Here is a 15,688-nt window from a genome sequence, read left to right as displayed (position 1 = left end):
CGGCAACAGCTGGCTTCAAGATTTAGTTTCATGCTGTCATTTAGTCGCTGAGTTAATATAAATTTTGGGCCAAAACTGAGGAATAGCAATCCTGTCAAGTCTGTGACGAGAGTTGTAGTATTGTATGAAGTGTCAGTGACCTCAGTGGTAGTAGATCCTTGATTGTCTCTGTTGTTGTAGTGTGAAGAATTGTTGTTCTGGTGGTGTTTCTGGTAAAGCCATAGAGATTGTCGTTTTAGATAATCCTTCTGATATTGAGGTGGTTGTGATAACATTGATTTATAGCAGCGGTTGTTTTCAGGAGCAGTGACTGGGGTTTAAGCTTTGGAAGTGTATCGGTGATTTTTGTATGTGTTGATAGAGTTGGTAGTGTGAGTGTTGTATTATTTTTTTTATGCAGAATTTGCGTAATTAGTTTAGTGGACGCCTGAAGTTTGGGAAGTAGAAGCATGTTAGTAAGTGTATATTGACCAACTTCAAGAAGAAAGCTATATTAGCAATGGACGTCGTTCACGGGAAAAGTAAAATAGCCATAAAAAACGCTTGGAAAAAATTCAAGTCTAGATCAAAGTTTTATCCAGTGAAAGTTCCTTAAAACCTGAAGAAATGGACATTTAGGTCCCGAAATATTGGACAAATAAAAGACCAACAGTAACAAAAATAAAAAAACAAAACAAAGATTACCAGGTAACTTATTTTTAATTTTCGTTACCACAGTTTACAGTCTATTTTGCATTGTTTAGCCGTCTCTCCCTTTCAATGCCGCATATCATATGCAATGTTTCAAGCGAAGTATAACATTCTGTTACAAACTTTTTTATTTTCAATTGATCTAAAATTTCAGATTAATTTAGATTCCAAAATCTAGATTAATAACGACAAATTATTTTCTATATTATTCATTATTTAAAAAATTAAGTGAACAGTACTTTTCAAACAGAATTTAGTAACAATAAAGTTAAATCTAATTCCTTTAGAGATGGACAGCACGCATGCCCGACTCTAGACTCATCAAACAGATCTTGTGGTAAACTAGTGGTTGACTCTAAATCACGTGGTGAACCAAAGGGAAAATACGAAGACAACTCAAGACAACTTTGAAAGAGTGTAGTTTAGAGTAGTCTACCTGAGAACATCTTACTCAGGACCGTTCATTCTGGCGTAGAGCTCTTGAACGAAAAGCAAGAGTTTGATCGGATTCTGGCTGCTGTTACGTATCTCTTTCCATTTTGTAATCGTGGATATCAGGCCAAAGTTGGGCTAACAAAGCGACAATGTGATAACCTGATCATCTTCAAAATAATGAAGGACAAACCCGTAACATATAAAATTCAAGATACCAAGTCTTCACGTAACAATTGCATTCATATAACAGATTTGCTGTAGAAAGTATTAATGTATGTTTTCTCAAGGTGAGCTGTACGCGTAAAATTGAGGGAAGAACACTAAATATTGAAAAGTTTTCGATTAGGGAAAAGCTTTCGCATAAAAATGATGTGTATAAAAAGAAACACGTTTTACAGAATAAATAGCATGTCGTAACCAGAAGAGAATTGCAGAGGAAGAAAATCACATTTTCGTCTTTGGTTTCGCTGTAATTCCGCTTATTAGAGTTAAAAGATTGTTCTTCAATGCATGTTAGACCACAGACACAGACACAGACACAGACAGACAGATACACACACACACATACACACACACGCACACACACACACGCACACACACGCACACGCACGCACACATCTTTATATATAAAAGTGAAGTTGTGTGTCTGTCTCCTACGATTTAGATTCCTAACTACTCCCACATTTTGCGGTGCAGTGTAACCAAAAGCCGGTATCTCATAGTCGTGATTCATATCGAGCCCTTCTGGGTATTAGCGCGCGTCTACGATGAGTCTACGACTTTTTAAAAAATTACCATCATTTTACCCATTTTTAATGCATTTTTTTGCTATTATATAAGGGAAGTAACTCTCTAAAAATGCATTATTAAATCTCAGAACGTAAAAAGCTACAGTAACACCCCACCTTTGTGTTTAGCCATATTGAGATGGCTATTATACTTTACATCTCTAAAAATGCTTATATAGTTATTTCCCTTACAAACCCGAGCAACGCCGGGCGATACTGCTAGGGTATATATAAAATTTAAACATGAGCTAAGAGTGGCCTATGCCATGTTAATGAATAGCATAGAGAAATACAGCGTAAATTTATAATTTATTAAAATTATCTCAGCCTCTAGAGCAGTGGTTCCCAACTGATTTTTGGCCATGCCACACCGAATCATTACTAAAATCCTGATGTTCCATTGTGATATTTAATTTTTGTTATTCAAAATTTGGTTATTGTTTACAATATTACACGGAAAGTAAATAAAAAATAAATAGTGCAACGGATGTAAAAAAAATGTGTAGGAAACGAATATGAAAAAAAAAATGCGCGGAAAGTAACGGGGGAAGGAAAGGACTTTTGAAAATTCGCAAGATTTCTGCGCCCCCGGCTTTGGATGATCAAAACTTTCAGAAAAATTGATACTTTTAATGAAATTGTCTACGAATATGTGTTATATAATGTAGATTCCAAACAATTTTTGGGGTGGGGTGGAAAGTGTTTAAGGAGGGGTTGTGCTGGGGAATTTCGGAAAATTCACCGGAGTCCACTTCAATTCCTCTTAGCCTTCAAGAAAATGTATATTTTTAATGAAATTCTCTAGAGACAGACAGACTGATGTGGTGCCTCTGATGAGAACTACAGCATGGCCGCAGTCAAATGACTGAAGCATGTAAAAGAGTAAAAGAGTAAATATATCTCTGACTATGTAGATTCCGAGGACGTAGGAATTCTTTGGGAAAACAATTGGGGTCTATTTTTGAGAACTGTTCCATTCTCGCGACACTTTATTTCACGTTGCTCCAGTTCACTCAACTGTAGAAATGAGTTGCGACGTCACAGGTGCCAAGCTGTATCGGCCCTTGTCCTTCCCTTGGACAACACTGGTGGCGTGGCGTGGCGTGGAGAGGGGAAGCCGATATGCATGGGTGACTGCTGGTATTCCATAAAAAAACAACCTTGCCCAGACTTGTGCCTCAGAGGGTAACTCTCTAGGTGCAAACCTATGGTCAGTGTCTGACCGAAGGAGGTCACCAGAGATTATGTGATACATTACACTTCTATATTTAACTGTGTGTGCATAATTACTTAAAGTGAAAAAAATCGTATACAACAGATAAGTCGTCTTAATAACATATTTCTGTGTACCGGACCTTTAGCTGTTATTTTTAGCATAACGAGTTTTCTGGTGTGGGCTTCATTTGCCTTCATTGCCAGTTTGTTGTTTCAGTAGAAATCTACGGATACATAATCACACAAAACAGAGAAAATGAAACAAATATGGACTTGTTCAGAAACACCTGCGAGTGAGGAACTGTTCTCAAAAATAGCCCCCAGTTGTTTTCACCCAAAATTCCTATATCCTCGGAATCTACATAGTCCGAGGTATATTTGTAGAGAATTTCATAACAAAAAATATCCATTTCCTTGATAGTTAAGACGAATTGAAGTGGGCTCTGGTATGTATATTCGGAATCTACATGATATAACACATATTCGTAGAGAATTTCATTAAAAATATCCATTTTTCTGAAAGTCATCTCAAATCTGTAGTTATGCCTAGTTATTCGGGGCAGAAATCTGTAGTTATCCCTTTGAAACAAACACGAAGAAATTTTATTATAAACTTTCGGAAAATATGCTCTAAAAGACACAAAAAAAATATTCCGTGAATCTTCTCAGCTGCAAATGCCTTTGTATCAATGATGTAAGCTTTTTCTTACATGTTTGCTGAATTCACAAACTGACTGGTGGGAATAAGATAACCAGTTAATTTTCATCTCTGTTCATATATATATATATATATATATATATATTTGTAAAAAATGAAGTTCGAAAATGCTGCTGTATTATACAATTTTTAATTTTTATATATACATTATAACATGTTTCAGTTCTTGAAATGAACCTTATCAAAAAAAGTTATATATAAAAAAAGACAGCTCATGCCGTCAAACACAAGAAATTCATTTATAATACACAACGGAGTCAGACATCTTAGAGTTCATGTATAGTTGATATATAGTTCATGTATAGTTGATATATAGTTTGAAGTATATGTTCAAAGTGTTCGATGCAGTGGCCCACGGTGGCGATACGTATTCAATACAAAAAACAGAAAACAGATCAAAGTGGTGGAAAGCGGTCAATACAGAAGATTGATGTTTCCGAAAGAGCGAGGAATTCATTTTCACCTTAAGCAATTGTGATGACCCATGGTGGATGTTCGCTGGGTGGATCTAGTGGGTTTTGTGAAGTGCTCGGTTTTATAATGCCTGTTAGGTGGTCAATCCAGCGTAGCGTGACGTCATCAACGTTTTGACCAATCGTTTCGTTAGGTGGCTTTATTCAAGCAGAACGGGACGTCATCATCATTTTGACCAATCGCTGCATTATAACTGCCTCTTGTTTGTTTCCTGTTTTGACCAGTCGCTTCGTTAGTCAAGCAGAACGGGACGTCATCCAGATTCTGCCCAATCACGACTTATAGCTACATTAGATCTGCCCCCTGTCTGGACTTGTTAGGTGACTAGTCAAGCAGAAAAGGACGTCATCAATATTCTGACTAATGACTGTCCCCTGTTTGTATCCTGTCCATTCTAGCAGAGCTAGACGTCATCAACTTGTTGACCAATCAGAATCGGGTCTGACCCTTAGCTGTATCGTATGTATCAGGGTCAGATTTGCACGAAAGAATTTTTTTCCTTTTTTACTAAGGCATATTTCCGTCAGAGCGAGTGTCTGTTTAAAGTAGCGGCCGTGGTGGAATTTTGCTTCTCCTTTTCGGAGGACTTATCTTTTGTTTTAGTATTCCTGGCCCAGGGTGTTTAAACTTGGTCTAAATTTTTTTATGAAATATAGTTCTATATTTTGGCGTTGTGTGAAGGTTGCGTTGTCACTGAATTTATAAAGCGGGTTAGTTGTAAATTTCGGATTTACATTTCCAGCACATCTATCTATGTGTCCGCTGACCGGTATTTTGCGGTAATCAGGGTTTCTAATTTGTGATTTATGCACCGCCATCCTGTTACGTAAGCTATTTTTTGTATGGCCTATATACTGCCTATTGCAGCCTGCGCATATTATGACGTAAATTAAGTTTTCTGATGCGCAGGTGAAGTTTGTTCTAATGGTGAACTGGTGGCCTTGTTCCAGTATAAATTCTGATCCTTCTTTCAAGATGACACAGATTCCGCAGTTGGGCCTTCCACATTTTCTAACTGCTGGTTTTGTGGTTGATGTTGAGTGCAGTGTAGCTTGGGTTAAAATCCTTTTCAAGGATTTTGGTTGCCGTTTACTTTTAATGATGGTGTGTGTTTCGAGGATCCGGTTCATCTTTGGGTCTCCCTTTAGTAGGGCTGTGCTTTGTAGTATGGTGTTGAAGGCCTCATTGTTGAGTGGGTTGTGTGTAGAGAGATATATATATATATACATATATATATATTATATATATATATATATATATATATATATATATATATATATATATATATATAGGAGTGGCTGTGTGGTAAGTAGCTTGCTTACCAACCACATGGTTCCGGGTTCAGTCCCACTGAACAACTGTAGCCTCGGGCTGACCAAAGCCTTGTGACTAGATTTGGTAGACGGAAACTGAAAGAAGCCCATCGTATATATATATATATATATATATATATATATATCCGCTCAGTCGAAGTCGACTCTCAGTTACTCGATGGATCAGTGTCCTCCAGTCAGTTCTATCCTGCGCCATTTCTTTCAGATTGTCTATGTCCATTCCGGTATCACTCTTGATGGTGTCAAGCCAGCGGGTTCTTGGTCGGCCTCCCTTGCCACTGACCATTCCCAGCATGATGTCCTTCTCCAGGGATTTTCTCCGCATAATATGACCAAAATATGCCAATCTATGCTTAGTGATCCGAGCTTCTAGCGACATTTTCGGCCTGATCTGCTTAAGAACTTCTCCATTGGTGAGCCTTGCTGTCCATGGAATCCGTTAAAGTTTTCTCCAACACCAAAGCTCGAATGCATTAATTCTCTTCTGGTCAGCTTTCTTGTCCAGGTCTCGCATCCATATGTTGTTATTGGGAAGACAATTGCATTCACCAATCTGCATTTGGTAGCGAGTCTAATGTCTCTACTCTTCCAGACCCTGCTCATGCATAGTTTCTGCAATCTTTTATAAATCAAAATAAAATAATTCCAATTTATATCTGGCGCTGCTTCGTCAGTAGGATGCCAGGGATCGAACATATAGACACGAAGCGATAAGTAACATGCCACGTGTCTATATGCTATAACTTTTCGAATACACCGCGCAAAAATCGGCAATTTATTTACTGCCGGTTAGTTCCGCATTTGCGCGGTGGATTCGAAAAGTTATAGCATTTAGACACGTGGCATGTTACTTATCGCTTCGTGTCTATATGTTCGCGCACGTCTGTAATTACCTACATGTTTTCACATACCACTAAATCGAAGGAAATCTACTCCCTCTTTAGTGACATCAGATCTTATGAATAAGATGAAAACGACAGGTCTCCTCTCTAAATTGTCCAAAATTTAAAGAATTTTTATTTTAATAACTCATTCTCGAATTGCCCACTTTCTCTATTGGTATACTAAACATTGTTTACAAAAGGTATACACATTCAGCATAACCCTATGCATACCTCACCAAAATATTACAATGCCCCACCAGAATATTACCATTCCCCACCGGTGGAGCATGTGCCCCACGTTGGGAATCACGACTCAGGAGGATGTGACATAGTAAGTAAAAGATAATTAAAACCAGCTCCAGTTGAGGAAGTTAGATAACCTCAAGAATCAAGATTCCTTCAGAGATGACATGCCATTAAGATAAAAGACAAGCTTATTGTCTGAGATAAGAGGACAGGCTGTAGACACGTATTTCTACCTTAATAGGCATCCTCGTATCTTCAGACAGTAAGTGTGATTTTATTTTTTAATGACATGTCAGCTTTGGAGAATTACTTGTTTTTTTTTATATCGAAGTAATATTTCTTACTTACCTCCTTACTATGACATATCCTCCTAAGCAGAAATAATTTTAAGGAATCAAAAATGAATGTTGCCTGGAAAGTGATACACTTGTATTTGCGTGTGTAGATGTGTGTATGTATGTGTATATGTGTGTGTATATGTGTGTGCATATATACATGCATTTTATTTTGTTTTTATTTGTTTCAGAGTCAAGAATTTTCTATAGGTGATAGTGTCAAGATAATTGAAGGTATTCAAAGAGTTAAAGAATATCAGGAAGGACATGGCGAGTGGAATGATAAGATGGCATCGGTAAGTATATGTCTGGAATCATGGAGACTTTGCCCTGATCCAGATATTACATAAAAATGTGAGTTCTGTTTGACCATTTTGGATTTTATTCACGACAGTCACAGGCGGAACATACAGACATAACATACTATCACACGCACGCACACATGTGCATATGTATAGATTTATAAGTTAATATATACCAACGCATAGCTATCTATCTCTTTCTTTGTCTGTCTATCGGTTTGTCTGTCTGTCTTTTTCTGCCTATCTTTCTATTATTCTGTTATCTAAAATAAGAAGACACAGAAAATGTTAATTAGGCTAAAGATTTTTATAACCTGTGCCTGATTGGCAGTCGATTGGCGAATTAAAACAAAGAGATTGTCATGCTTCTTTGATATTTGCAGCAAGATCCCCACTCTGTATAATGGTCAAACACTAAATGTACTTGACCCAACAAAATGAAGGGGCCTTGACTATTATTCCGCAACCTCGTCGTGCATTGTTAGAAATATCGTTTTTTTTTCCATTATTTAATTTCCTTTGACTTTCTTAAACTTAATTAAAATTGCATATACTTTATGTTAAAATATTCTCTGTATTATAACCTTTACTTATACAAGTTTTAGAGCATAATTAACTAGCGGAACCTACTGGTTTATTTTTGAAAACTTTATCCAAAAAGGCCTCTCTTGCATCTGTACTAAAAGATAGTCGATCATCTACTAATCATTGAAAAGTGAAAGAAATTGGAATAGGATGATTAAGCACTTTATATATACACATTATATACTTTATGCTCAATTTTATAGACTTGATATACAGCACACTCCCTCTTTCTCTTTCACTCTTCGCCTTACCCTCATTTTCTCTCGCCCTTATCTTTCGTTCCTCGCCTTTCCCTTCAACTGATCACGTGAAAGCGTTACAGATGGGCTGAGTAACGAAGAGAAACATCTGAGTTAAATAAAATTACACATTTTACTCACCACCATCTCTCTCTCCCCCAACTCATCTCCCTTATCCTCTTCTCCATTCACATCCCCTTCACTTCCAACCACTTTCCATTTCCTTCCCCTCAATTAATCACGTGGGAGCGTTACCGAGAGGTTAAGTAAGGGAGTGACAACAAGAATTATAAGATTATTATAATTAACAGAATCTTTTAATATTACTTACTCAAGATCTTCTTCATATTCACATTTTGCTCGGCTTTATTCTATGTACACTCAGAAGCAAGCTAATAGTTAAGGAGTGAAATTTAGGATTTCTCGGTTTTCTGTGAATCGATTTTGCTAAAACTTTTCTCAGCTGGTTTGTGCACTATAGCAACACCACTGTTATGTTTTCATCATTCTGTGTAACGTCCTTTCTTTTATATTTCAGATTCTTCAGTTTTGGGGTGAACGACGCTAATAACTTTTGAATGAAAATTGCCCACCTAGATATTTTTTCCAGTAAATGAAGAGTAATGATACATATTTAGCATACATTGTGTATATATTTAACCGAAAACCATAATAATATTATAAAATTTATTGGCATAATGTATTATTTAGCCACATGATCACCTTTTCGATGGATAACTTCAAAAGCTCTACTAGTCATGGAATCTGTCGATTCCTTAATAGTAGGTTGGACTGCCTCTGCAGCTTTGGTGGTCGCCCATAAAACATCTTTCGGTGTAAATTGGCGTCCATCGGGATAAACATCTTGCTTAATGATGGATCAAAGATTTTCGATAGATCCGGAGATGCTAGCAACCACATCTTTCACCTTGTATATTGCAAGATCCTAGAAATGTTTGGGGGGAGGGAGCGCCGTGATCATGAGTACGAGATTCCTTAGAAGTGAAAGCTGTATGTCATCTAGCCAGGGATCCAAGACCTCTTTCAGGAGATTGCGGCTATGACCACTTTAACTTCTACAGGCCGCTGATTGGGCCAACAAGTCTGCCCCCATGATACCAGCCCACAACATGACTCCTCTACTCTTCTTTTGACGTTGTGAACGTTAATGATGCTCATCTCCTAAAGGGACCCAACTGCTTGCCCAACTATCAGGTTCGTCAAGGGTCTTGGTTTTGTCAGTGAAAAGAAAAGAACTTATGTTTAATATCATGTAATTTTGGACCTATTGAAGCCTCACACTTCTGTGAGGAGGCAGTTTTAGGGTTTCTCACACGGAAGCCATGGTCCCGAGGGTGCGATTTCTGGTGGTTTTTGGTACATGAAGAAGTCCGGAGGCGATAAACCTAGCTTTGCTGGTTTGTCCAGGTTTCTTACGTAATTTGCGGTCAATATTCCTTGAATCCCTAGCTATCACAGTCTTGCAGGTTCCACAATCGGATAGTTTCTTCCTTAGCGCTCATGTGGCTAAATAATTCATTATGTCAATAAATGTTATAATATGATTATGGTTTTCAATGTATGCTTAATATTTATCATTACTCTTCGCTATTTTCATTCAAAAACTGAAGAATCTGAAATAACAAAGAAAGAACGTTACACAGAATAATATAACAATTATTATAAAAATATAACAATGGTGTTGCCATAGTGTGCAAACTATCTGAGAAAAAATTTTATCAGAATTGATTCACAGAAATCCTAAATTTCACTCCTAAGATATTAACATGGTTCTGGGTGTATTATTATTTGAGATTGACTCATCAATTTGTTGGTTCAATCACGTTTACTGCGTGACCGATTTGGAGCATTGTACTTGCAATGTAAAAAATTATGCTTACAAACGGAATACTATAAGTGATACTAAAATCACTTTTTATAATGTCAGTTTTCCTTCCAAAAGGATGAGCATTGTTGCTTTGTTTTTAAGAAAAGTTAATTGAAATGAAATAACATGCTTAGATATATAACTATAAAATAAAGATTAAAAGTCAGTGTGGCATTTCCCCCATAAAAACCAACAATCACCTTAACGTGGTATGGGGATGAACCAGAAATTGGGCTGACGGTGGCAGTGGTGTTTGAATGATAATCTAAATGATATAATCTTAAAAAACAAAAAAATTTGAATGGAAAATATTTCCTATTTTACAGAAAAAGGGTTCAACAAAATGTTCAAACTTTAAATTTTTCTTAAGAATATTGTTTTATAGAAAAAGGTTCAATAAAATGTCGAGCCTTCAAAAGTTAGAAACTAGAAGCGAAAAAACAGTTTAATTGGCATTTTATTGTTCTCTTGTTCATTCTATCATTCACCTTCTTCCATCTTCTCTCTTCGAATAATTCATTATCCTTCTTCCTGGACCTATCTTTGTTTCATGTTTCTCCTCTCTTCTTTCCTCCTTTTTCTCTTATTTTCTTTATTTCATTACCTGTCTCCTTCCGTCCTTAATCCCCATTAAATGCTTCCATTTGTGCTTCCAAAAGGAATGATAGAGTTAATCTTCATTAGTTAATAAAAGGGGATTGAAGTGGTGATATTCCCCACCGTTTAAAAATAAGTTTTCTTTGCTAATGAGATGCTCGTTTCAAAAAGTGCAACAAAATGCCGATCATTTGTTTTTATATTTTTTCGATTCTACTTTCGATTTTGTTTTTTCGATTCTAGAAAGCACAACATTTTAATAAAACATTTTCTGTAAAAAAAACAACAATTTAAAAAAATTAAACACTTTTCTGGAAAACAGGAAATTTAACAGGTGTAAGTAATCAATACATAAAGTAGAATGCATGTATCACATTAGAAACCTGTTATATTATAAGCTTGAGTTTCACGTAACCGACTGTTAAAACGATGATCGAAGAGCAGCAACTTACAAAATATAAATGAAATATGACCAAAGAAAGTGATTTTAATTCATTGTTCATTAGTTATGTATAGAAGAGAAATATTTCCCCTTTAAACTTTACCTATATTTTTCTTGACTGTTTGGCCTCATTTACTAAATTTGTTGCTATATTTTTACGCTTTGACCACATTTTATCCTTATATATTTATTTTGTTTGTAGATATTAGGAAAAACCGCCAAAGTAATGCTGGTGTTACCGAACGATGATTTACTTGTGTTGATGCCTGGAGGTATGTGGCGCCTCAATCCTAAATGCTGTGAAAAAGTTAGCAACAGCGATGATAGTGAGCGTGGCACTGGTAAGTTTTAACAATTTTACTACACTCCAACCACATTTACAAACTGAATAATTGTTATAATACTTATCTGAGACTATTGGGAGATATCAAATAAGATTCTTTCAGTATAGCTCTGTGTCACCAGTGGAGTGAGGGTTTATAGGCTGGCACATTCTGAAATTCATAAATACATTTTATTACAATTTATTGTAAGATGAGATCAGGCTACGAGCAGGCAAAGTCGTTACATGTCGTGCAAAATACATAGCGACATTTCTTCTGAATCTTTATTTTCTCAATTGTACGCTACCGACGTCGACTTTACTTTTCATCATTTCTCGGCCTATAAAATAAGTGACAGATGGTCATTAAGGTCGATGAAAGGTCCCGTCCTTCGACTTGATGTCTGCTTACACATGTGTCCCCATATACACACATACACACACGCATACGCGCGCGCGCACACACACACACACATATATATATATACATATGTATATATATATATATATATATATATATATATAATATATATATATATATTATATAGGCGTAGGAGTGGGTGTGTGGTAGGTAACTTGCTTATGAACCACATGGTTCCGGGTTTAGTCCCACAAGGTGGCAACTAAGGCAAGTGTCTTCTGCTATAGCCTCGGGCCAACCAAAGCCTTGTGAGTGGATTTGGTAGACGGAAACTGAAAAAAGCCCGTCGTATATTATATATATATATATATATATGTGTGTGTGTGTGTGGTGTGTGTGTGTGTGTGTGTGTGTGTGAGCGCGCGCGTGTGTGTGTGTGTGTGTTTGTGTGTGTGTGTGTCTATACGTTTGTGTGTCTGTGTTTGTCTCCGCTACATCACTTGACAACCGGTTCGGCAAAAGAGAGAGATACAATAAGTACTAGGCTTACGAAGAATAAGTCATGGGGTCTATTTGCTCGACTAAAGGCGGTGCTCCAGCATGGCCACAGTCATATGACTGAAACAAGTAAAAGAGTAAAGAGCGATATGTATAATATGAGATATTTTGGTATCCAGAAGACTCAAAAGGCAGGTAAGGCTAATGTAAGTGTTATGGAAGGACTGCTGTTAAGCTCCCAGTATTTTAAGACCATGAGTAAGGAGTGTACGGCAGACCGTGTGAGAGCATGTATATTTTAAATAATTACAAGTACTGAAGCTCTTTTAACTCGTCTGTGATGATGGAATATCATTTCTAAGACTACCTATTTATTTATAAACTAGCAGTATCACCCGGCGTTGTGGTTTGTTTAGACCCTTTAGAATTGGAAGTTTTGAAAAGTAAAAATTTGGCAGTATGTAGCTTGTTATTCTCTTTAAGAGAAATACACCGAAAAATGGCGACACGGCAGTCAAAACATCGTAAAAAATAGGGATTTTCATAGAAAAAAGGCACCTTTTTGATGTAAACAATTTTTGGTGTTAACATGGTCCGATTTGAATTTTTTCTTCTGCGGGAGGAAGAGTTAGCCTTCGTCTATCATACTGTCATATATATATATATATATATATATATAATAAAATATTAGGGAATAAATCCAAACTTACAAGGAAAAATCAGATTTAGGATTAAATCCAAATTTATCGTATAAATATATTATATTATATTATATTATATTATATTAAATTAGAGATAAAACTACTATTAGGCAAATCAAACAATGAAAAACATAAGCCAATACATAAAAGTAATTAATTTATATTATTTTAAAAATATATCAAAAGTATTATAAGTCTAATAAATGATAAAGAGTAAAACACTACGATCGTTTCATTGCTGAACAATTCGTAATAATTCGAGTTATGGTTACAGTCAATCTTCAGGTGAATTGAAATATCTAAAATATAATCAGAAATATTTAAACATTATTTTTAAGATATAAATACTATAATAATTTTACTTATAATAAACTCTATTATCAAACTAGAAACATAAAACTTAACAATTATGATCATATCAAAATCTACTATAATGTTAAAAATTAATTTTAATTTATAAGGTAGGAAACCCGCCAATAATCTAATATCGGTATTAGTCTATATCTAATTACATAAACATTTAAAAATGACTAATATATATAAATTATCAATGAAAATATATAAGTGTATATAAATATTAAGATCTAAAATAATCTCTATAAATAAATATATATGCACATAAAATAAAAACCTAATAAATTAAGTTTTCATATTTAAAGATGAAATAGCTAATTTCAAAATACAAATAAACAAACTTAAACGAACTTTCGGAAATCTTATGTAAAATACTTATAGAAATAATCAATTCGTAGTAATATAGTATCGAATAAATACTATAAATATAATTATCAATGGGAATAACTAGCGAATATCAATTTAAAGAAATAACTATGTTATGCTATTAAATTAGACATGGCCTGGACCAATCTTTATCCAAAACATATCTAAGTTTATCAAATTTTATCTAATTTAATTATAAATTTAAAACTACAATTAATACTATTAAAACATATATATACAAAAGCCTAACTTAATATAATATTATATATATATATATATATATATATATATATACATACATATATATATGATGATATATATATATATTAATACGAAAACACCCTCCAGGCTACATCACCAAATTTTATTTCTTTGTCGAATTTCTACAATGTTTAGGGCGATTCGTTTTTATATCTGGATTTTTTATTTTTCATGCAATTTACGTCAAGCAGTTGACTGAGTAAAGTTCACTAGTCAATGCATGGGATAAGGCCTAAACAAACACATTATCGATTTTTTCACTTGCGAGATGAATTTCGGAACAGAAATAGCGCAGTTCAATTTTCATTTGCCTAAACTTTAAGTGACCCATTTTTGGTGGTACTACGATTTGTTGGCTAGGAGGAGATGTGCCGGGAAGTTAAACACACAGACACACAAACAGATACACATACACAGACACACAAGTTGAGTTTTATATATATAGATGTCCTAGGAATATTAAATTGCCTTGGCCTTGTTATCTTATTTAAAACACACAGACACGAACACACACACATATATGTATGTATGTATGTATGTATGTATGTATGTATGTATGTATGTATGTATGTATGTATGTATGTATGTATCTATCTATCTATCCATCTATCTATCTATATATATATATATATATATACATATACATTTATATATGTATGTGTGTGTGTGTACGTGCGTGTGGGTGTGTAAGTGAATACATGTCTGTATATATACATGCAGACACGCTCATACGTATATATACGTGCGACTTATCTGTGTGTGTGTCGGTGTAAGCAGCCACCAAGTCTAAAGATGGGAACTACACCTCCATCAAATTCTTGACCACACTGTTACACTTTACCACCATATCCAACCAACAAGGGTCTGCACACGCTGTAGGGCCTTTCAATCCAATGCCAAAATCACCCCTATATTTATATTAGAGTTTTGAAGTATATTTTTTTAATTAACCACTTCCTGATCACATGTATCCTCACTTCACCCATATGTGTAACCTACTAGCAACACACTATAATACTACCAGCATCTAGCATAGAGCGAAATGTAAACCTTATATATTTTGAAGCATATAATGTGAAATGATGAGGCACTCTGTACTGCGCGATGCATATGATGTCATTAAATCGTTCCCCATCCAATAGGGAGCAGTGCAGAAAGCAGGCTTAACGATTGTTGTGCTAAATAAAGCTTTTACTTACACTCCGTCTTCCGTATTAGTAATTTAAAATATACCCGTCGTGCACCTAGGAATACCTGACGTTGATCCAGCGACGAAAGCGCAGTAACATGGATGAAGCTTGCTAACCATAAGTAGTGAATATGGTCTGCAGGCACACTACCTGGGACTTACTCGAAACAAGGTTTGGATATGGCATTTTAATGTCTACTATCCAAACCTCAATCTTAATTTTAATTCAAATTTTAACGTACACACACACACACACACACACACACACACATACACACACACACACACACCACACACACACACACACACACACACGAAGTACAACAGGAAACGAAGATGAGAGGCTTGTAGATGATCGACACAGAAAGAAACCTCTACGTGCATCTGAAACCCAACATGAAAGAAATGCACAACTTTCAGACATCCAGCAAAGAATGTCGGCTCATTGTGCAGAAGAAAACGAA

General features: G+C 35.5%; 1 protein-coding gene across 8 annotated transcripts in view; it reads left to right on the top strand.

The window, feature by feature from the left end:
- The window catches only part of LOC115224830 (E3 ubiquitin-protein ligase MIB2-like), a 75,579-nt gene that overhangs the window by 18,643 nt on the left and 41,248 nt on the right, over nt 1-15,688 (top strand). For all 8 annotated transcript variants that reach the window (XM_036513597.1, XM_036513596.1, XM_036513593.1 and 5 more), the window contains 2 exons: nt 7,311-7,415; nt 11,375-11,513. In XM_036513597.1, coding sequence (XP_036369490.1) covers nt 7,311-7,415; nt 11,375-11,513 — 244 coding nt within the window. The remainder of the gene's footprint in view (nt 1-7,310; nt 7,416-11,374; nt 11,514-15,688) is intronic.

This window comes from Octopus sinensis, linkage group LG26 (assembly GCF_006345805.1).
Source record: "Octopus sinensis linkage group LG26, ASM634580v1, whole genome shotgun sequence".
In the NCBI taxonomy this organism is placed as follows: domain Eukaryota; kingdom Metazoa; phylum Mollusca; class Cephalopoda; order Octopoda; family Octopodidae; genus Octopus; species Octopus sinensis.
The sequence above is the reverse complement of the archived record's forward strand: the minus strand, read 5'-3'. Positions and strand labels throughout refer to the sequence as shown.